The sequence below is a fragment of the Neolamprologus brichardi genome, chromosome 7, assembly GCF_056152115.1.
Source record: "Neolamprologus brichardi isolate AB-2024 chromosome 7, ASM5615211v1, whole genome shotgun sequence".
In the NCBI taxonomy this organism is placed as follows: domain Eukaryota; kingdom Metazoa; phylum Chordata; class Actinopteri; order Cichliformes; family Cichlidae; genus Neolamprologus; species Neolamprologus brichardi.
Genome location: NC_142110.1, coordinates 19,032,828 through 19,057,428, shown reverse-complemented (window position 1 = coordinate 19,057,428; position 24,601 = coordinate 19,032,828). Strand labels below are relative to the sequence as shown.

The 24,601-nt window shown below is 40.9% G+C and overlaps 1 protein-coding gene across 3 annotated transcripts in view; it reads right to left on the bottom strand.

The window, feature by feature from the left end:
* tead4 (TEA domain transcription factor 4) overlaps window positions 1-12,445 on the bottom strand; it is a 28,596-nt gene extending 16,151 nt beyond the window's left edge. The window contains exon 1 of one of the 3 annotated variants that reach the window (XM_087843277.1): window positions 12,107-12,445. In XM_087843277.1, the coding sequence (XP_087699403.1) occupies window positions 12,107-12,113 (7 nt within the window). In that variant the 5' untranslated portion in view covers window positions 12,114-12,445. Of the gene's footprint in view, window positions 1-1,816; window positions 2,056-12,106 lie in introns of those variants that run through there. The other 2 variants (XM_087843275.1, XM_087843276.1) reach the window with 2 other exon arrangements.
* Window positions 12,446-24,601: the final 12,156 nt, after the last annotated feature.

Below are 24,601 nucleotides of genomic sequence, written 5' to 3'. Positions count from 1 at the left end.
GCTCAAGCCCCATCAAACATTTTGTCAGCCAGTAAAAGTGATCAGATTTTGTGCGGAATTCAAAACTGTTTCTACTCGGAGATCATGGTAAACTTAGATCCCACCCAGGCAGTTCACTCAGACATGAATTTCCACCTAATGCTTTTCGAAAGCACGTGTTAACGAAAGTTTTGCTGCTAAATATACAAACAGACAACCTTTCAACCAGACATCTGCCACTTGTAAAGCGCTTTCTTGAAACCTCAAATAGATAATTATAACTTATTACAACCCACGTTGTGTTCTGGATGGAGAGCTTTGATGCACTGATTAACTATCAGTTAAATCAAAACTAGAACTACATTTCATCACAAGTTCTTGTCTTGGTTTCGCCATTTGCACCATCACTCTCACTCTACTCAACAAAGTAATCGCTAAGCTCTCAAACCAGAGCAGAACACCATTCCAAGAAGTCAGACATTGAGTAACACCAACTGGCAGACTAGCCAGTTTAAAACAAGCAATCCGTTTTGTCTGGGTCTGCTTTTGTAGTAAGTTTATAGTTTTCTACTCCAAGTCAGTTTAAAAAACTGACTCTGTGACGGCATGTGTTTCTTGCCCCAGGAGACTTGTGTTATATTTCCCGATCTCAGCAATCCAACTGTAGTAAAATACTAAGCAGTGAGAGATTGGTGGAAGTGTTTTGTGTGACTTGGCAAAAATTTGAAAATTGCTTTTTACGAAAACTGGTAGAGCGGTCGAGCACGAGCAAAGGTTTGATGGCCTCACTGCAAAAACTCAAAGGCAGATCTATGATTTCATATGTATATATATATATTCATATTGTTGTATTCAGGTATTTTAGGCAGGACATTCATTGCCGCTGATTACGTCAGCTTGAAAACAAAACAGTGAGCAACTAAAGCAACTTAGGCAACTTGAGGCCAAGCTTGACTTTGTTAGCTGCCTGAACCAACTCAAATAGCTATAAATGACTTAAACTTAGATCAACTTGATGAAACGCTTTTGAAAATGTGGGACTCACAAATTCCTACTGCACAAAAAAAATAAAATAAAATAAAACAATGAGCAACCTATAGGTCTATGGTGCCACTGAGGAATCAACAATAGAATATATTATTCCTCCTTTCCCACTAGAAAAACATGTGGAAGACTTTACTGATCTGGTGGTCTGAGTCAAAAGGACTAAAGTTCATGCAAAAACTCTAAAAGTGTTACACATTATATAACACGGTTGAAATATGCAGAAAATGTGTTTTCTTAACGTGCTGCTATGGTCAAGGTATAAGGACATGAATCAGAATAAATGAGAGTCGGTTTGGAGAGCAAAAGAGGAAAAAATGGTCGATATTATTCTGCCTAAAGCTTCAGGCCCCTGAAACACATACACACTCACACACACATTCAGTATTATCCAACTGTAGGACTGCTTTTGTATAAGGCTTTTGTGGACTAAACCCTGCTCCAAAATGCTTTGCACTCCAGTTTATACACACAACCACACAAGTCGATATAGACATATACTGGCACACACACACACACACTCCAGCCCCAGCTGCGGCATTCATTCTGTCTCAATCTTATTTTCCTTTCAGGGCTGTAACTCCTCAACCGTTTAGTGTTTATCAGGAGGTGCACTCGCTGGCCGATTGTTTGAGCCCCTAAATGCATATTTCTTTAATTCCCCAGGGATTAAGAAAGTGTTCCACATTTCCTTGCAATCAAACTCTTGAAAAGACGAACACAGAGCTTTGTCAAAGTCCTCACAGTACTTGACCTCAAATGAACATTAAGTTGCCTGCATTGAGTTCCTCACATTACAGCAGCAAGTTCTTCCAGTTCCCGCCGATTTATCTTCAGTGTACAGTAAGATGTACGTTGCATATCCAATAGGGATTTTCAGAGTAGCAGACACAGATGTGTGAGCATGTCTCCACAGATGAATGCAGTTCTTCAATTTTGTCATTTTTCTCGCCAGATTTTTTGAACCTTTGTCATGCCCTGAATGTAAGTTGTTGTAAAACTTGATCAACCTGTAAAGTGCCATTCTTAGAGCAAGCAAAAGACAGTGAGGTTAGAGCTGTAGCTTCCTGAAAGGCTGTATGGTTAAAAAAAAAAAAAAAAACAACAGCTCCTAAGAGCTATTGTTATTCTGTTCTATAGTAAAGTTAAACAATTTAACAATTCAATTCAAAATTGAATGATTTCAAAATTATTCTGTCACCATAGCGATGGACAATATGACAATATTGTATGTATTCCAAGCGTTACACAACGTCATTAAGGAGCCATCAAACACACTTCGCCTCATGCTCACATATCAGATGCCCTGCCACTCCTAGTGTGCTTGGGGAAGGGCCCCTCAAAAATACCCTCCAACACACCCATGAGATCAGAGAGGCGACTCAGTCACACAGCGATGAGATCATGATATCCAATGGGACCAGCACAGACAGAGAACCAGTGCCAGCCAAGGCTGCAGGAAAGTCAGTAGGAACATTATACCATCACCCAGTGGTCAGCGGTCTGATGTTGTTTATCACACTGCCTGCAGTCACGGACTCGTCTAAGGGGGAATCTGATTCTGGAAACATTTCTTAAGGGTACGCAAAGTGATGCAGAAGAAGCCAAGTCAGGGTTTTACGGCGCTCAAGATATACTGCTGGGCTTTGCAATGTAGAAAAAAGTTTATAATAATATCACCACCATATGAGTGAGGGAAAAGTGTAAGTTAGAAGAGCTTCTATAAAGCTGTAATAACATTGCTATAAAAAAAATCATCTATAACATTATTTCACACTTGGACCACCATTCAAAGAGACACACCTGTTAACTGTTAACAAGACAAGTGAATGACAGACAAGGTTAATGTATACTTTGTTAGTTGCGTAATAATTTTTGAGTAAGCCAAAGTAAAATGTATTTGCAACATCCAACATGTACTGCAACAGTACCACAAGTAAAAATCGCGCGGTCAGCAAATAAGATGTGTGACATGATCCAGCTTTTTCACTTCAGATAAGAATTTTGACACCTCATTTTAGGGCACTGGACAATACTGAGTCACTGGGCATGGGGTCATCTTGACCACATGCCTACGGGGCTTGTTTAATCCTGCCTCTCTTCTTTACTGCCACTCATCTCTGCTATCATTCACTCTTCTCTCACCACCGGTATCGATCCTTATTGAAGACTGCTCTAGTCACTCCTATACTGAAAAAACCTTCTTTAGATCCGAACAACTTTAACAACCTCCGTCCGATTTCCAATCTACCCTTCATTTCTAAAATACTCGAAAAAGTGGTTGCAGCTCAACTTCATTTACACCTGGTTAATAATAACATCTACGAGAGATTTCAATCTGGTTTTCGCTCATGTCACAGTACAGAAACTGCTTTACTTAAAGTCACTAACGATCTTCTAATCGGAGCTGACTCTGGTCTTCTCACCATTCTCGTCCTTTTAGATCTGAGCTCAGCCTTCGACACCATTTCTCACTCTGTACTTCTAAGCAGACTTTCCTCTCTCGGCATCTCTGACACACCCCTCGCCTGGTTTCAATCATATCTCCTCGACCGTTCCCAGTTTATTCAACTAAGATCATCCCGCTCTCGTCTATTCCCCGTCACCTCTGGTGTACCCCAAGGCTCAGTTTTAGGCCCTCTTCTCTTCATAATATACATCCTCCCTCTAGGTACCATCTTCCGCAAATTTGATCTTCAGTTTCACTGTTTTGCTGATGACACCCAGTTATATCTCTCTTGCAAACCTCATTCCTCCCTCCCACCTTCTTCCCTTACAGAATGTCTATCCGAGTTAAAATCCTGGTTTACTTCTAATTTTCTAAAGCTCAATGAGGATAAAACTGAGATCCTCCTTATTGGCACCAAATCCAACCTTTTGAAGGCAAACCATTTCTCACTCACCATCGATAACTCCACAGTTTTCCCTTCTCCTCAGGTTAAGAACCTTGGTGTCACCCCTAGACAGTTCACTTTCCTATAAATCTCATATCAATAATCTCACCTGCGTAACATTAACAGATTGCTTCCTTCTCTTTCGACCGAGTCTACGTCCATTCTTGTCCACAGTCTTTTCTATTCTCTTCTGCATGGTCTCCCCCAAAAATCCCTCCATAAGCTTCAACTGGTTCAGAACTCTGCTGCTTGCATTATCACCAGAACCCCCTCCTACCAGCACATCACCCCTGTTCTTCAGGAACTTCACTGGCTCCCAGTGAAATTCCAGATAATATTCAAACTTCTTCTGCTCACCTTCAAGGCCATTCATAACCTCGCTCCTCCTTACCATTCTGACCTGTTAACCACCACCTGTTCTGCCCGTTCACTTCGTTCTTCTTCTTCTATCCAGCTTGCTGTACCTTCCTTCCGCCTCACCACCATGGGAAGCAGAGCTTTCAGCTGCTCTGCTCCCAGGCTGTGGAACTCTCTGGCCCCAGAAATAAGAAACATTGGTTCTCTCCCACAGTTTAAATCCCAACTCAAAACTCATCTGTTCAAATCTGCATATTCACTGTGAATCCACTGTTTGTTAATTTTATCTTGTGCTTTTGTTTTATTGTTCTTATTCTGCCATTGTTTTACTAAGTGTTTTATCCTATTGTAAAGTGTCCTTGGGTGACTTGAAAGGCGCTCATAAATAAAAATTTATTATTATTATTATTATTATTATTATTATTATAATTATTATAATTATTATTATTATTATTACTGGGTTGTGACTCAGTGTTCTCTTTTCCTCCAATTTAAAGTTATAATGTCACTAGTGTCGTGCCTTGTCATATCGCCCGCGATTATACAGGTATAAATGTTTATGTGATGTCATATTGTGATATCATTGCTATAGGAAATATATTACCCACCTCTGAATGTGACAGTCCTTACAGAACCTGCAAGGCATAGTAATATTACATAGAAAAGTATGTGCCCCCTCACAGCAATCTGATTTGTCATTTATATAACAGTTAGCTTACAACGGTGACAAGTGGTTACATTTCAGCAAAGTAGAGTTATAAGTTATGAATGTTGCACATCTGATTTCGTATTCTTAGAACATGTACACTTTTTGTATGCCAAATGCTAATCAAATTTGTTTTTTGGATTATCAAACTAATAGTTGGGAGGTGGGTTTCAAATAAAATACTGGTGTTGAAATAAAATTATTTTAAAAGAAACATCTATATTCGTATAAAAGAAGCATAAAAACAGCTGCCCCTCTTCCAGCCTGCAGACAATTGAAAACATCTCTTAACTGTATTCAGTAATGAAGAAAAAAAAAACGTCATGCAAGACGTTAGAAAAGCTGTCGCCTTCTTTTGTCTTTTGTCTTCTCCTCTTCCTCCTGTTGATAAAGATCGGGGAAAAGTGGACGGGTTTTGTAAAGTTCTGTCGCAACCCTGCCTCTGCTTTTCAGTGTTTCTCTCTACCCACTGCATTCATGACATCACCATATAGACACCGACTGGTGTGTTGGGTCCTACATCGGCTGTTTTGACATTTTCCTTTATCCATTATATATGTATATATGTGTAAATAACCTGTTATGCATAAAGTCCTATGGATATCCATACCACAATAACTGATAAGACTACCCCATTTATAAATTATGCAAGTATATATTTTACATTCACATAAAACAGTGTGTCAAATATCCATACACTACGCTGTGTTGCATCTTTGCCATATTTAAGTGTTAATAACAATAGTAATAATAACTGTATAGAAATTCCTATGATACTCTCTAAAGACACATCCCTATTTGATGTGTATTTGTATCTGACCTTTGTATTTGTGTGTTTCTATGAGCTACTATGTGTCATGCATACTTCCAAAAACCAAACTGTCCTATCAGAGTAACTTCCATGATCAGATTAGAGCAGCGGCGTGAAGATCTAACAGATTTCAAATCCACTAGTGTCTTAAGAGTTGCTATGACTTACTCAGGGAAGTGTGTGTGTAATTTTGCAGGCAGATCTTTCTACTTGTTTCTTTCAACCTTGTAGATCTGAAAAGATTAGATAAAGTGGCAGAGGCAACCCTGTTACACGGATGGTGCTGCTCACCATATCTTACTGGTTACACTCTGAGACAGAGAGAGAAGTCGGTGGTGAAAAAAAGGTGAGAGAGTAGCATGTAAGATTCCAGAAGTCAGCAAAGGGGGGGTTTCTCCAGACAGCATCAAATCCCATGACAGCCTTAAGCCTGGAGTAAAGACTCCAGATTTCTCATGAGAACCTTCCCTGTCATCCTATCATCATCCTATCATCACTAAGGCTTGGGTGTCTCCCATAAATGATTCATATGCAATGTAATTGCAGGAAAAATATATCCACAAACACTTGTGTGGCAGTATACTATTATCATAAAGTTCATTAAGGTGATTAAATAAATGACTTTCTATGGACCCTGTGCACGAGAAAATGCTAACTTCCTGGTTTGAGACCGGATGTGGGGTTGTACATTTCCGGTAGCTTTACTTTGCGGTCAATCGCTACTGCGAAGATATACTCCAAAATTGATGTCCAAAACTCGAAAACGGAACGATCGCGTTAAGTTACAAAGAGCAGAAGGTGGGAACACTCACCACTGTTGTGTCATAAAAATCTAATGATCAATTTTGACGTTTAAAGAGTTTAGATCGATCGGTTGTTTACATCACTAAACACAAGCAGAACTGCAGCAGAAGACACATCGTCCACATTCAGAAGCACATCTCTGTATAGTGACTGGTCTTATGATTTAAACAGGCAAATGTTCAGCATTCAAACTACAGGTGAACAATAGTCAAACCAGGTGTTTTCCCCGTTATGTCGATATCAGCTAGTCAAGTACACACCTACACAGCATGTTAACAAACCGTGAAAAAAAGCCACACAAAAAATTAATGATTGCTGGTAACGGTTTCTATACATTAGTATTTACGAAGGGTATGTTGTGACTTACCTTCAAAATTACAGCGGTCCCTCGCTATAACGCGGTTCACCTTTCACCTCGCTGTTTCGCAGATTTTTAGTGCAAGTTTGCATGCTTATTTACGTCCTGCGTCCTGATCGCTGCAGACGATCTCCTCCGTCTCTCCTGTACAGTACAGAATCGCTGCATCTATCGCTAGCAGTGTGACTCTGAAGTGCAGTGCTGTATGTCCACGATGTACACGAAACGTTTTGCACCGTCAAAAAATAAAATTGGCTACTTGATTTCACATATTGCTGGTTATTTTTAGAACATAACACCCGCGATAAACGACGGACAGCTGAGAAATATAACGTTTGAATCCATTTTCTCTTTTCCCCTGAGGCGTGGGGGGAAAATATCGACAAGTCGATGAACATCATTTACAGATATATTGGGTAAATGCCCGAGACATCTATAGAAATGTGAATCGCCGCTTTATTTATTTATTTGCTTAACTTGTTTTGGACCGTAAACAGGGCGCGAATAGGATACCGGAAACAAACGTCCCCACAGGAGTTTCCGCACCGGAAGTAGCATATGCTAACGTGCACATAGTCCATTATTTCTAAATTATTTTCAGGTTAAGCAAATAACGTCACTAATTTAAAATCTTAAAAGCTACAAAAAAACCCCTAAGTAAATAAAAAAACACATTATTTATTTTTCCAAACGATGGCACTATGTCTGTATCAGTGTCTTCATTTCACCTCTACTTACATATATGATCTCACTTTTTCAAGCAGGCAACTGAAGCAGAGCTACTGAAGGAAACCACTTGAAAACACAGGCCTTCAGCTTCCTTAAAGGTCACCGGGTCAACACTGCTGGTGAATCTCTCACTTTACTGCCACAGTCTGGACCTAGGTGAGGACTCGCTGTTAGCTTTCCGCTGACCTTTACCATTATGTTCATTAGGAGCACGACTTGAGACAAAAACACGTTTGCATCGCCTGACAAAAAGCGACAATGGGCCGACACGTTGCGCAAGCCAAGCGCGGTGGGAGCATTATTCACTATGTGGGTATTCTTTGTTCTGTGCTGACAGAAAGAATATGTCACTACTGTCGGGAGCTTTGTTGAGTATATCCACTTCACTAACACAGACTTTTTTTTTCAAACAGGAAATAAGACACGTCAAAATGTGAGAAAAGTGCTCCCTACACAGATGTTACGAAATCCAGAATGACAAAACCAAACAGCTGCATAAAACTTTGTGTGACGCAAGAGATAATAAAAAAGAGATAATGCTGCTAAATTAAAAAAAGGAAGGTATTAAAAAGACATCATTAAAAGAAAACAATTACATTTGCAAAAGCAGCACATAAATTAGCGTGGCAGATATATGGCCACAAATAAACGGGGGGAGATAATCCTATTTCCAGAGCTACATTCTTTTAGTGAGAGCTGTCAGCACATTTTGGGACTTTCTTTCCATTATTGCAGCATGAGGCCTTCGTTCTGACCACGGGGCACATCGCTTGCTGAGAGCCACACAAGGCAGGAAATGTTTTCCTTGGCAGATGCATGTCGAATTACTGCTGAAGCACATAACCACCACAATATCCGTGACACCGTCCCTAATAAGCAAGCTAATACGTCTGTTGAGTAATGGGCACGGGGGCCGGGGCAATACATGGTATTATGGGAAAAAATGTGGCGCGTATATGCAGAGTATGCAGTGAAAAAGCTTTTATTCGATTTAGGAATTTACAATGCAGAAGGTGATCCAAACACTCTGCTTCTGTTTTGCCTGCCTGGAGACTCAATATCATATTGTTTAGCAAAGAATGGCATTCATTCTTCGAAGTGGAATTCAACCTGAAATTCGGAGCATGTTGTCCTCAGCCAACAGACACACAGTTATTTTGCTAACAGTTTGTTTTGTCTATGTATCCATATTTAACCTGCACTAGACAAGTAAATCACATTTCTAAAAGCATTAAGTCATGGATTTACTATTTCATGTATGCCTTTAGAGATATTCTAAGTTGATATTTGATTTAGCTACCTGATTAAAGACCACCCATCTGCGCTTTAACAACATTAACGACACTAAAGACCTTCAAAGTGGCTTTGCATCGATTGTGGTTGCTTGAATAACTTGAGTTGTTGGCCACCGGTGACCTCAGGGATGGCGATAAAAGGGGAGCTGCAGGGGCTGCAAAGGCTTTAAGGGACAGGCTGCTCTTTCTGTTTAGAGGCAATGGGGGCAAAGTGGGCCATGCATGGGCTCAGTCCTGCCTCATTTCTCAAGTCATAAATCCGGATTTGCCACAAGGCTGTCAGGTTGAACTCAGGGAACAGCTGGAGGCGAAATGAAAGGCGGCTACACCAGCAGACACGAGAGAGAGAGAAAAGCGGTTGTTCATTAAGAACGAAAAGAGACAGAGACTAAAAGATATGAGGGCGGTAAATCAGAGATAGCAGAAAAACAGAATATGACTTCTACCTAAAATGAAACTGACAGATATACGCACAGCTGAGACAGGTGTGAGAGAGTTGTGCCGTGCATCAAGGCCATACACGACACCACTGCCCACCTTGGTGTTTATTTGTCCACCCCTCCTCCCCCCTTCAGGCGCTCAAAGGGTAAACGTCTATTCTGGTTTAGGGTTACAGCCAAGCTGCCTTGAACCCCCGGGCTTCAAGCGTGCATGCCATTCTTGGCAAGCCGACGCACTCCCTGGCACGCATCGCCTGCCCCTGACCCCCACAGGGAGGAAGGGGTCCCTCTGTGCTTTCCTTGTCAAAAAAACCCCCTAACCCCACACCTTTGCTGATCCAGTGCTCCCCCACCCCTCGCCACGGCCCCGTGACACAGAGTGACACACCTGCCCCTCTCTCATGCCCTACTCCAACTATTATTACAGGCTTTATAAGGGTTTAAGTGATGATCAGAGGATGGCCATGACCTCAATAGGTCACTAAGCTAGGCCAGGCAAAGCTAACAGTTAAAGGAGCTGTCTGGCACGGTGACAAAACAAGGTGATGACAGAGTCTGTCTGAAAGCACCACTACCTCTGGCTGCTCTGTTTTCCACCTATCAGATCTACTATCAAACAGTCACTCAGGGGGCCAAACCATCTGTCGCCAAACATCTTTCAGCAAAATGCTGTAAAGGCATGTCACCTCACCTTCCCAACACCTGTTTGGGAATGACATTTTCCACACATTCATTATGGAAAGACCTGCAGGGTAGTTATGTAGCAACTACAAACTAAAGACGATTATTTTAGGGTTGAATTTGGGTTGTTAGATTTCATATATGAAGATGAAATGTAGGGCTTCTTTTTTGAAATTTTGTGCTGGTGCTATAGAGCCATTTCGCCACTCTCACATGCAAGACCCATAAAAAAATTAAAAAGCTGCTACCACATCTCAGTGTGTTCGATATTTCATACTGGTTTTAAGCATCCCTATTACCTCTACAATAACTTCGCATTTACCATACTGATAGGATGCACCATTCTGTGCAAGCTCAGAATTTTTTAAATATAGCCAGGACTCAAGGTCTGAAGGTTTCTGGGTATCTGTCATAAAACAGGAGGAAGAAGTACATCAAAGCATGAAACATAACATTTCCTGTATTCACTTGGTGGCCCTATGATAATTGCCAAACACTAATCTGTCAAAGGCCATGAGGCACGGTACGCCCTAGACAGGTTGCCAGTCTGTCGCAGAGCAACTATTCATGCTCACATTCACTCCTAAGGGCATTTTTAGATCACCAGTTAACCTAAACCTATGCATGTATATGCAAACACATATCTAAAAATGTCACTGGCCCTAATTTAAGCAGATATACAGTACAGTTTATAATGAGACGTGTGTGGGGGTGAATATTTATCTCTTTTTGCCCCACAACAAGTTATAAAGGTTTGGAAGTATTCAAAGAGGCTCACAGGTGGATTTTCACAATAGTCCAGTTACAAGAACTGTTATGTTACTGACAAACCAGCAATGAACACAATAATTTCTCACAGCTTTGAATGCATCAGAAAAGTTAACTGTATATTGATCAATATATTATTCAAACAGCACATTTAGCACAGTCAAAGAATTTGGATCCCATCTCAGCTGTATTTTCTGTTGAGGCAAAATCTAATTCATGGAGATACCTTCACACTATTTGCTTTATATGCCATGACCAACATTTGTGTTGTGAATGTAAAAAAAAAAATCATTCTTATTTTATAAATTTAATACTTTAACACTCTTGCTACGGACGTCAAACGCATCATGAGCCACATACAGCTCACTTTGATCTTAAGTGGCAAGACCAGTAAAAAATCCCCTTTCTGTCAGTGTAAAGTAGTTTAATCCCTGAGAAATGTCAATATGAGAAAAAGAAATGTAATTTCATCTCAGTTTTTTCAAATGCTAAAGAAATGCTGCAGAAATCTTTGGACCTAAATCTTAAGAAATAAATGTGTAAAATTACAGAAAAGGTTCGTTGCCCAGACTGTTCTGTATTTATAAAGCAGAAGGTTTTTGTTGTTGCCGGAGTCTTTGCCAGGCTGATTAAGTTCCCAGGGCTTTATGTTTGACACCCCTAGTCTATAATATAAAAAGGTCAGCTGTGACATGCCAATTTCTGAGTGTCTAAGTAAGCCAAATGATTTGCATGGTTGTCAAGAGTCAAGAGTGCATATATATATATATATATATAGCAAGTGAATATGGCTTAACCATTTAAAGCCTCAACTGTGAATTAATTGCCATAAAATTCTTTTTGGGGGGAGGAGTGCTTATTAAACTTCCTGACAAATTTAAAAAATCATCCATTTCTATATATATGTTTTAATTTGTGTCATATTTGCTACATCCAGCATTTTTTTTGCAGTTTAGCGCTTGAAAACATATTATAGAGTTATAGATTTTTTTCGGAGAGAAAAGAAATAAAAACACACACCAATGATGTAGAAGTCTTAACAACTCATAAAGACTCTGTGTATCAAATATGATGATACTATGCATTAAGGACCTGTGTGTCTCAAAGTGTAACATAGTGTTTAATCAAATCGGAGACTTCTTGACTTGTTTAATTTAAGGAGAATTATCCTCAACCCTGGTGCACATGAGAACATCATCCTGTCCTTCACAAGGAGAGTAGACTATAGAGATGGGCGTACCGTACATCTTGCCCTCATCTGAGAGGATGATCTTCCTACGGCCACAGGGTGGGTAGATGGCCAGGGCCTCCTGGAAGCTCTGCTCGATGTCAGGGCTCCACACACCCTCGGCATCATTCTCTAGGGGTTTGTCGAGTCCGTCCCCCAGCTCCTCACTCCCACCCCTGGGGGAGGGAGCTGGCACCCACTCCGCAGACGTGGTGGGATGACAGAGAGAGGACCACAGAGCAAGTGGTGGAGGGTCTGAGCTTTGTGGTAGGTGGATGTGGAAGGAGATCGAGGTGTCCGCAGGGAGCAAATCTGTCTGTATGAACTCCACAGGTGTGATGGTGATGCTGCGTCTGGATGTGGCAGGACAGAAAAGAAAGAAAATTGAAGTAGTGCTCTGTCAGTTTACACAAAATGTTTTAATGATTTTACATTATTTCCAAAATAGTGTGGAGATAACAATAGTGTTTTTTGCTATCTAACAAGAACAACCACTTATATGTATGCTTTTAAACGTTTGATATCATTTATACTGTTACTAAAACAGCAACAATAGAACATTTCCTATGATAAGCATTTCACAAAACCAATGACTGTTATTAACTAATATTTTATAATTTTATCATTTATTCAGCTTATGGACATGGTCAGCAGCTACAACAGTTACCACACACAGCCTATAAAGACCATTATTCAAAATCTTAGTTCTTTCATTTAGAAGCAGGGCTTAAAATGGACGCGTTGGGGAACCTGAAGATGAGGTGTAGCAATGCAGAATTAACCAGAAAAGAGTCACATAATAACTTGTTTTGTGCATTTGAGTACAATGTTCTTTGCGTACAGAATGTGATCAGCTGATTTGTGTTGCTACTTCGACATCACTGCTCTTTGTGGATTTTGACAACTGATATAAGCAGATCTTACGTGAGCTACATGGCAGATTTCGATCACCTAGACACTACAAAGTTAGTATAAAAGGTAGCCTGGACTAAAGTGCCTGGTAACCAGTGAATAACACAAAACTAGTAACAACTTATTTTTCATGACATTTCACAAAAACACAATTTATCAACATCACATGCAGATCCAATATCGGAATTAAAACTAATAAATCAGGACAACAAAATTTAAAGATTAGAAAAGTATACTAGCTGAGCAGCTACACTTGTCCTTTCCTCTCCTTTTTATGTTTTTGGGGGGGTTTCTCTCCCTGGGAGAAACTGTACATTTAGCTCACAGAAACATTTTGCGACAAATTTTTGGAGCTGTTTGAAAAGCTGCAGTTTGAAATTACACGGCACCTTTAAAAAACGTTTTTAATTGCAATTTAACATTTCTATTCTGTTTCTGCTCGCTTGTTTTCAGTAGCTAACTGATGCTTAAGTACTAAATGTTGATTTACAACAGCATCCTCAACAGATCGCAGGGATGGAAAGCAAAAGGGATATGTTGAAGATGTAAGGGGCAATGGGATGTTATTATTTTCTTAATACTGAGCAAATATCTTTATGTCTTCATAATATCTTCAGAAAAGTGAATCATGTTGAGGAAATGTCACTGAGACCCAGTTCTTAGCTACACTATTAGCAACCTAGCTGCTACATTAGGGCCATTATTAGATCACATCAGCTCAACATCTGCTAACCCTCACTGGGAAAAAAAAAGATTAATAATAAGTTTAATGCCAACATGAAAACAAATAACGGAGGGCATGTGGTGTTGGAGGAGATGAGGGGTGTGACAAATGAGAAGACACATTAAAGTTGCGTCACGTTGCAAGTTGCATCCTCAGACACACTTAGACCCACATGTCAAGTGGAATCACAGCAGGATATTAAAGCCATGGGGCTTTTTAAAGGATTGTCCATTTCTTCATCAGCGCTATAAGTGACTGTGTTATTAAAATCCTCAGCTGAGGTCCTAATCAATGTGTTTATGCATTGTTTGGGGTGTAAGAGTGTTGTAACAACAAGATGAGTTATTAAAACGATTAACTTATGCATTCCTGTGACTGTTTGCGACAGGGGGGGAAAAACAAACAAACTTCTAAACAGTGCTGAAATCCAGAGGGAAGGGTGACAGTGTAGGGATGTTTGAGTCGCAGCAGATTCACATCCTGTTTTCCCTACGCACCAATTTCTTTAGGATATGCACACAGCCCTTATGTATATTTGGGAGGGGAGAATGAGACAGTTGTCGGCTCCACTGCTTCCTCTTGACAAATGGAGAAGGAGGAGAAAAATGGGAGAACGGCCACAATAGTAGGACGCGGTGAAGAAAGAGCTCCGCACTCATGAGTCAATACAAACAGGGGCTTGTGTCACTGACTTTTTTCCTGCCGGTGCTCTCCATGGCCATTTAGGGCAGCAACGAGAAAAGCGGCGACCATTACGTCAGTTATAACGCCAAACCTGAACGTGTGTTGAGAGAGTACAAGGATCTCAAACAAAAAAGGCTGTGATTGGCAAGAGATCTGGGGAGTGAGTAAGACTCTCCAGCCATCCCCCACCCTCTGCTCTCCCCACCCCTGCACTTCCTCTGAGCCCCCCGATGTTCCACAAAGCTTCCTGCAAGGCGTCCGGCCAGTCAGCCATTCGGCCCCATCAATTTCTGTTTCTTACACGCACATGAACTTACATGTGTACAAACAACAACGGATATAGATTTTAAAAACAACTTGAACCCACACAAACTCCAACACATGAAAAGCAAAAAGTCAGAAAACACTAAAAGCAGTATGCCATATTTACTAAGGGAGCAGACTGTCCATACACAAACTGAGCAATTCTTCTCAGTGTTTAATTCTGACGTTTAAAATATAGAAAGGATTCAGGAAAACAGTTCTACTCAGGATTAGGGTTTGTGAAAGAAGCATTTGAAGCAGTTACAGAAACCGTCCATTGGATAAGGTTTCATGGTTTCATCTCTATAAATTGCGAGAATTCCCATTTTAAATATTTAATCATTAATAAAAATGCATAACACACTCGCTGTGTGTCCAGGTGATGATTCATTTGTAAACAGGAGTCAAACCTTTGAACTCTGGATAACCCTCAAGGAAAAAAATCTGACCTGACCCTGCACTCAAAGTGTGACATTGTTCATAATCAACTAGTTAACAGATCTTCTCTTGTGACGCTGTGAAGGTCAAAGTGGCACTGCTTTTATAATGTATGCTTAAAAAAATACTCGGCCTAGCCAAGCATCTGTGTGACATGTGCGGTGTAACGGAGTGCCGTTAGTTTATCCACAGATTTTAACAGAGCTATTGGCATTAAGAAGAAAACTAGGAAACCAAGTCACATAACATGGCTCGCTTAAACGATCCCTCCAGCCTTATCCAACCTAAGTTTTCTGAATTAAATCCCTCACATAATTCAAACTAGTTAAAAAGCTTATGTAAGCTGTAATCTTGATCACAAGCTGACCAGCTAGTCAAGAGCTAATGGCTTTGCTAAAGTTGTGATAAAACTAAACTTTCTGAAACTGACAGATATAATCCCAGTGTGACATTTCTATTGTTTATGGACGTGATTTTAAACTAAACACAACTCCAGTTCAGGGTCACTGCCTGTCAAAGTGAGAACTGTGGGGGCCATAAACCATTAGTGTGGAGCTCTGTGCCTCTCTCGAAGCTTCCAGGAGGTTAATTAACCTAAGCCATGCCTTAAAACAGCCCTCTCCCCTCCCTCATGCCTCCAGACCAGCCCCAGCGTGGCCCCTCTACCCTGGATCTGCTCAACAGGATAATCCCCCAGCTGGTGCTGTGGTCAAGGGGCCACGTAACCCCTTGGCTGCCCCGACTCCTTTACACAACTGTACACACTGACCAACTAAGCAAACCCGGTCATGGTTAAACCTTGTGAGACAGAAAGGAAAAAACACACTTGGGACACACAAAAACAAAAATATGCCCACACATACACAAGTTAAGACGCTAACAACGACTTTATCAGAGCAGGGTCATATGCAAGGCTGAGGCACACATACAGAGAAACAATGAAACCTTCCCTCTGACACACATACTGACACATATTGTAAAACATGAGGAACAAGAAGCTGCAGGTAGATGAGCCTCAGGTTGTTCTGGACCAGAGCCAGCCAGGTGGGCAAGCAGGGCGGCTTTTTATAAACAACGTCAATCAGCTGTGCAGTTCAACACTGGAAATTTCACACTAGTTATTGGAGACACTGTACTGACAGACACTGCTAATGACTTTGGTAATGTCCTGATTATTTTAATTGCACCCCGAGCTTCATCTTAGTGGTTTTAGCGTAAAACCTCATCTTCTTCAGATGGAAACAATTTTCACCTATTAGCAGTGTTACTGTGAGCATGAGGCCACACAGGGACACAGAGACTGAGACAGATACTGTGTAGATATCCAGAAGTCACAGTACTTGCTACACTCACAGAGTGTGCCTGTGTGCGAGTGTGTGCGTTGTGCTGAAGTGGTCACAATCTCCACTAATCGGGCCGGGAATGTAAAGACAGGCAGGAAACATTCTGGTAGTATGGGATCAGGCTACGTGATAGAAATAAAGTGTCAGTGAGAGCCTCTGGCTGCAAACAGGTTTGTTTTGTTAGGTTTTTGCTGAGAGCACGTGTTCTCTGGCACCGAGTCCCACTGGGCTGCCCCAGCGGGAGTCTCCGAGCTCCACACACTAAACAAACACAGTGGCTTTTGCATATTTTGCATATTAGACATAAAAGGACGACTTTGATATGGCAATGTAAACCCCTCACAGTATATTTACACATCACAGGCAGCAGCCAAAGGTTGTTTTCACAATCATCCTGTCGATATATTGATCAGTTGACAGATTAGCACTTAAAGTGAAAATGATCATCTGACAGCTCTGCCTGGTTGCACAGTCCACAACTCCTCTATGATCATTTGGTCTCACCGCTGGCAGCCAGATGTAGCGTTCACCTGCAGCAGGCTGCTCTAAATTCCCAGCATCAATCAAGAGTCTTATAGACTTGTGGCGACAGGAAGCTGTGCAAATAAAATCAGTCATGGTGGGTTTAAACACTGTAAAACAGGGGGCTCCAAATGCTGGGCTGATAAGCAGGTAATGACAACAAACTATTAACACTAATAACATGCGGTATGTTAAGCTGCCAAAAGTTAGTGGAGTGGTTGTTCTCAACAGTCCAAGGTGTAAATGCTTCTGTAACTGCTTGAACATGATGAGGGCTGGTAAAGACTTTTCCTTCTTTTGTTAATTTGCTATTATAATACAGAATCCCACAGTTAACGCTCCTCAAGACTTAATTTCTGCCCTTTCTACATGCCACTGGGGAAAAGTGCTGAGGTCTTTCATATGAATCCCAGATAATCCAAATGTAAAGATTTATCAGACTGGCTGGAATCAATAGACAACACAGACACACACTGCACAGTGCTACGGGTGCTCAGCAGCGTTAGCAGAAAAGGAGGGGAGGGCTGTGCAAAAAGTCTTTGTTCTACAAGGCTCATATCTGAGGCATTATTCGTTTTTCTCGTGCAAGCGGAGGAGGAATGATCGCTATGTGGGATGAGTACAGGAAAAAAAAAAAAGAAACTCCTCCACTGTGGAGAGGACCTGTCTCAGGGCAGCTATGCACACACAAACACACAATGATTCCCAAACAAGGATGAAAGCGCACATATTTCTCTTCGTGATCACACACCTTTTTTAACCTCCCCTCTCGTTCCACTCATTCACCCACACAAACACACAAACACATCCACCTCTAGGCCCAGCCACATCCACCCACACGCACACAAATGCTACTCCAGTGTGAACAAAGCAACCTTAGAGTTCAGATTACATTATAATTCATGTGTCTGGGACAAGAGTGAACCCAAAGCCTTGAAAACAGAAAGGCCAACTCCTCTAGCTGCCAGACTCTTCAGAGGAGGCTCTGGCAGGTGCGATTTTTACCCTTCCATCACAGTCACTCTTGCTCCTTCACACCTGTTGCTCCTCTGAAAAATATACTCACTCAGCTGACCTACAAACACCATAACACACACACACACACGATGTATGTATTAAAATATATTGAACAATGAAAAGTCTATAATACACACATAAGGTTGAAATCTGAATATGTTTGTTGTTTTAAAGATCAGGTGTGTAGGATTTTGGTGGATATGCAGGAGGAAAGGAATAAAGTATTTATAAGCATGCTTTGCTTTGTGTATTAATACCTGAAAATAGGAAGTGCTTTGGTTCTATTAGTTCTGTTTTCCTTTGCAAAGTAATGAGTGAATGGACCGCGCTTTTCTACTCAAAACTTTCACTACAAACCTCATTCACTCAATGACACACACATTCATGCATTTTTCTATAACTGCTTTGTGTAACACTCACACACACTGATGATGGATTCATCAGGTGCAACTCAGGGTTCAGTATCCTGCCCAAGGATACTTCGACATGCACTTCAGAGTAGCCAGGGAATCGATCCATGGTAGATACCACCATGTTTCTACAGTAGCCCAGAACAGACAAACTAATCAACAAGTCTTGATAGGACCTTTTCGTGTGTTTAGCAGCCTGACCTAAGGGACATGACAGGTATTCATCTAGATGATCCAAAATGGACACAGCAGTAAAGCTAAAATCAGAAATTGAGACAAAAATAATAATATGAAATACTTTTTTTTCTTTTCGCTTTGAAGCAAAGCTGCTTAAATGCAATTGTCCCAGCCACTGCACACACTGTACACACACACACACTTAACTGAAAACATCAATAAAGCTTTGCAAACTAGTTTTATTTTTCTAAAAAGATCGTTTTCACAGCTCACCTATTAATAGAGACTTGTGTAGATTTTCTTTTCTTGTATTTCATTTCTAGCTGGTGCTTTCTAACTCTAAGAGGTTTACCACACTACATGCTGTTTTTTGTGATTCACATCACACCAATTTGTCATAATCTGCAAAACTTTGAGCTGCCAAATCAAATACACACATAACGTAGAACTGCATAACTATTTCAAACTTCATTACTACCACCACTAAAAGCTGAGGAGTATGTGTGCATTGACAGCAGTGTACAGCAACTAATTACATTGTATTTTTGGATTTTGCTTAAGTGCAAATACGCAGGGCTTCTTCTCTGCTTGTTTATTTCCATTTATTTTTATTTTTTCAGGTACAGCTTCTTTGAAAATAAAGAGTATGACAACAAGTCGTGTAATGATTTACACAACTGTTAAAAGCTGAACTCAACTCTTCTTCAGTGTGCTACACTATGATGATTACATTACGCCTTAAAGCATGACTACAACTATTAAGTGGATATACACTAAACAGCAAATGACAGCTCCATCTTACCTCTTACATATGTGCCAAAAAGTAAAACAACAACAACAACCCCATATCTCTAATGAATGATATCAAGTCATTTTAGCCAAAAAGAACATTAAAATGTCTTTTTAAAGAGAGATCTGGTCAAGAGGAAGGCAGAGACTGCAAAAAATACAACATCACAGTTCTGTGGAACATTTAAACAACCAAAAAAGACTGCACTGATTACAGTGCAGTTACAATAAAGCAGAGTCATAAAGATACCAACGAGACATGTCATTTCTTTATCATGACTACATTCAATTTACCAATATAAGCAATTTGGTAGATATTTTAAAAATTACATTAAAACACACACACACACACACACACACACACACACAAACAAACATTGGAAATGACTTTTGACAGTTGATCACTTTTTTTGCACAACACCAGTATTCAAAAATAAATAAATAAAATAACGTATTGGCAGTAATAAAACTGCTGTAAATGGCTTGTTGACCTGTAAGGTATCAAAGCAGATCCCTCGTGAATGATATCAAGTCATCTAAGAACCCTTCTGTCCACAAGGTAGAAGCTACAATCATTGTTTGTTCAAGTGATTTTTATACATCCTTTAAAAAGTCTGAGATTTCAAAACTCTTTTTCGAGACAGACCTGGTCAAGAGAGCAGCAGAAACGGCAACAAATATAACATAACAGATATTTTAAATGGCCAAAAAACTGCTTTGATTATAATCTAGAGCGCAGGGTAAATGCATACATGCAAAACACGTCATGTCTTTAATCCCGCTGACTGTAGCCTATTTCCCAAACTAAACAAATATATTAGACATTTAAAAAATTAAATAAAAAAAAAAAACCATCGGGAGTCCCACAGTTCATGACATAATAAATTATAGTTTAAAAAGACACAAAGCATTTTTTTTTATTTTGCTAGTACTATTCTACTTGAAGTTCTACCTAATCGTCCCACTGATGACATCATTTATCCCAGCTTTTAATCACACTTAAATACAATTCAATCAATAGCAGACTGAGAAGACACTACCCTGTCAAAACACTTACACACTACTCACACTTGTTGAGAAGAAAAGGAGGGGAGTGGTGGAGGGGCAGAAAACTTAATTAATCCTGCGGGTTAATAAATACACCGCTTGAATGATCCCGGAGTAAAACTTTACCCAGACGGGCGCTAATGTTTGACCGCACAGCCCTGACGTTATTCCCTCACACTAAAAAAAAAAAATAACAAAAGAAAGAGAGAGAAGGAGAAAGGTTCCGGCTAAAGCACAGGAAGTCAGAGCTCACTTACTCCACCGCTGGAATTAAAAGAAGGGAGAAAAATGCAGGAATTCCAGCGAAGAAATGCGAGTAATTTATGGAATGTTATCTCCGTCAGCGAGTGTGAGCTGATTCAGAGAGAAGGCGCTCAAACAACTGACTTCACATCCACATTGTTCAACAAACTGAAAGTTTCACTCCGACAGACCCCGCAACTGAAACCTGAACAGCGCTCAACACTCAGAAAACTGAAACATTTGCTTACCTGGTCAAACTCCTGTTAGCAGTCCGGCAGGCAGGCAGGCGGGCAGGTAGAGTAGTATTTTATTTTATTATTATGATTTTTTTTTTTTAATAAATTAAAATAAAGACTCCGTAGGGGGTTTTCTTCTTATTTTTTCCCCTCCCTGTTCTTTGTTTGTTTTCTGCTGCCTCGTCTCGTTCCTGAAGCCGCTTGTTTGAAGCGAGAGGAGGGCAGGAATTTCAGGAATTAGCCGTGGTATGACATGAAGCCTGGAAAAAGCCAGAGAAAAAGACCCAGGGAGGGAAGGAGGAGGGGGGGAGACAGATGAGGGGAGGGCGCGAGGAGGTCTGACCGGCCAACACGTAATGACGAAAAGGGGGAGAGGAAGAGGAGGGAGGAGGGCTCAGAAAGGAGAGGAAAGGTGGAAGAACATGACATTAATCCTTCAAATTTTATTAAGCTTTATATCAGGTACAATGAACGACTGTTACCACAAATGTATTATTTCAGATCCATACTATAGGGGCTCAACATTTGTTTTGCCTACTATAAAGAATCACTATTGCACTTTGACTTGTTGAATAATAAGTGCTTATACTTTATCCACCGTATTTCTATCACTTGTGATACACCTGAACAGATAAAGCTACCTTAAGCGCTGCTATTAAATTTATACTCTCCAGGCCTTATGTCTTATTATACTAAAGAAACAATATTAAATATGTCTTTAAAAATAAATTGCCCATATTAATGTCTATCCAAGATGGCTATGTATTTTTCAAAAGTCCCCCCCCCCCATATAACTTGTAACCTTTTGCTTTTCAGCTCTAGTTTGCTTATTATGTCACATGATCAGACCAAAAGGCGATAATATTGTTAGACTCGGGTATATTGTGCAAGTCATTAAAGGCCTGGAGGCATAATTGTCTGAGATGTAATTCTGAACTTTGGACTCTTCCAAGGCTACATATGCTGAATAACGTGAACTGGATAACAGAGCCCCCTGCTGGACATTCTGGGTGGTGCGATGTGTTCGTTCCCTGGAAAGACATCACAGTTTTCTCTAAAGGTTGTAACCTGGGGTTTATTCTAGCCGTACTGTTTTTAAGACTCACATTCATGTTCATTTGGACAAGCAGCACTTGTTAATACAGGAACAGTTCCCTCTTGGTGATGTCCTGGTTATGTATAAGTACACAGAAAGCAGAGGCAATGTCAAATTAGGCGCAATGTAATTTTTGTTTCAAACATTAACAACAACAATAAAAAAAGTGTGTGATGTTGGTGATAAAAGCCATATGATGCTGTCCTCTCAGTATTTTGAGCTTCTATTTTAAGATGTCCAAAGCTCTGCTTCAGCACCACAGATCAGTGACAGCTCTAGATAACATTTTGTGTCACCCGAAAGAACCACACAGCTGTACAGTTTATGTCATGCTGTAATAGAGCAGCCAAATAGAGTGACACCAAAGAAGCATTTTTCCTCAAATAAAAACCTTTTCACCCCCCAGCTGTAAAAGGCTGTTGGTGAGTGACATGGACACCCAAGTTTGCAAATAGGTTAACTTGAGAATGAAGCGACGTAGCTCTAAATCGATACTGTAGGTGTATCTACTAAAAATCTTGAATCTCAGTGACGTCAAGGTCAAGGTGAGAGGTTGTTTTCTGAAAATCTTGTAAATGCAATAACTTCAAAACAAGGTTACATAGGATTTTGAAACTTTTTTTTTTTAATTCCCCTTTCGCCCCTGTGGGCGGTCTATCCTTCAAGCTTGGGTCCTCTAATAGAGGCCTGGGAGCTTGAGGGTCCTGCACTGTATCTTAGCTGTTCCAAGGACTGTGCTCTTTTGGACAGAGATCTCGGATTTGTTTCTGAGATCTGCTGGAGCCACTCGCCTAGCTTGGGAGTGACTGCACCGAATGCTCCGATTACCACTGGGACTACTGTTACCTTCACAATCTACATCTTCTCGAGCTCTTCTCTGACCCTTGCTACTTCTCCAGCTTCTCATGTTCCTTCTTTCAGACGTTGCTGTCATTTCGTATCGCTATGTCTATCACTACGGCCGTCTTCCTCTGCTTGTCTACCACTACTATGTCCAGTTGGTTGGCCATCACCATTTTGTTTGTCTGTATCTGGAAGTCCTACAGGATCTTAACTCGGTCATTCTTGACCACCCTAGGGGGCATCTTACATTTTGACCTAGGGACTTCCAGGCCATAGATGGCAAAGATGTTTCTGTATACACATGCCGGCCAGTTGGTTATGGTGTTCCATGTATGCCCTGCCTGCTAGCATCTTGCACCCTGCTGTTATGTGCTGGATTGTCTGAGGGGCATCTTTACACAGCCTGCACCTGGGGTCTTGCCTGGTGTGATAGACCCCAGCCTCTATGGATCTTGTGCTCAGAGCTTGTTCCTGTGCTGCCACGATTAGTGCATCCGTGCTGTCTTTCAGTACAGTCCTGGTGGTGTGGATCAGTGACTCTGTGTCTCATTCACTTTTGGTATACAGCTTGATGTCATCCATGCAGAGGAGGTGGCTGATGATTGCTCCATTCCGTAGTCGGTATCCGTAGCCAGTCCTGTCCATGATCTCACTGTGGAGGTTCAGGCCTGTGCAGAACAGCAGTGGGGACAGCACATCCCTTTGGTAGATCCCGTACTTGATGATGACTTGTGCTATGGGCTTGAAGTTGGCCTCTAGTGTTGTATACCACATCCCCATTGAGTTCCTGAGAACTCAATGGGCTTCTTGAGAAAGCTCTTAGGGTCCTGTTGATCTTGTATAGGCATTCCAGGATCCAGGTGTGGGGCATCGAGTCATAGGCCTTGTTGTAATCAATCCAGGCAGTGCACAGCTTGGTCAGCCTAGTCTTGCAGTCTCAGCTGACTGCTTGGTCTACCAGTAGCTAGTGTTTTGCACCTCTGGTATTCTTGCCAATTCCTTTCTGGGCCCTTCTCATGTATTGTGCCCCATTCATCTTACCGCTATGATGCCTGACAGGAGCTTGTGGCACTTGGGCAGGTTATTGGCCGGTAGTTGGATGGGACTGGTCCCTTCTGGGGGTCCGTGGGGATCAGGACTGTCCGGCCTTTGGTTAGCCATTCTGGGTGTCTCTCATCGACTAGCAGCTGGTTCTGTGGTACTGCCAGACTATCGTGGAGTGCAGTCAACTTCTTCAGCCAGTAGGCGTGAACCATGTGGGGGCCTGATGCTGTCCAACACTTCATACTGGAGATCCTTTCTTGGATATATTTCTATATATATATGTATACATATATATGTATATGTATATAGATAGATAGATATGAGAAAGAGAGAGATAAACAGATCTTCATATTGATCTTCATATTGTCAGTTTTATAGCATCTGTGTTTAACTTTTAAAAACCGCATAGATCTAGAAGACTGGCTAAGTTTCTTGCTCATGCAATGGCTCCTGCCAAATTCTTAGATAGCATCCTGTGTGTATATATAAGTTTCTATAATGTAAAGAAAAGTCTGAATCTGAAACCTCTTAGAAATTACACTGGTTTGTTGGCTAGTCAGTGGAGACTGAAACCACTTCATAACTTTATGTCTTCAAAAAAGTGATAATATAAACAGAAAATGATGGATTAATTGAGTAAAGCTGCCAAAACACAGGAATGGGATTTGAAAAACAGGAG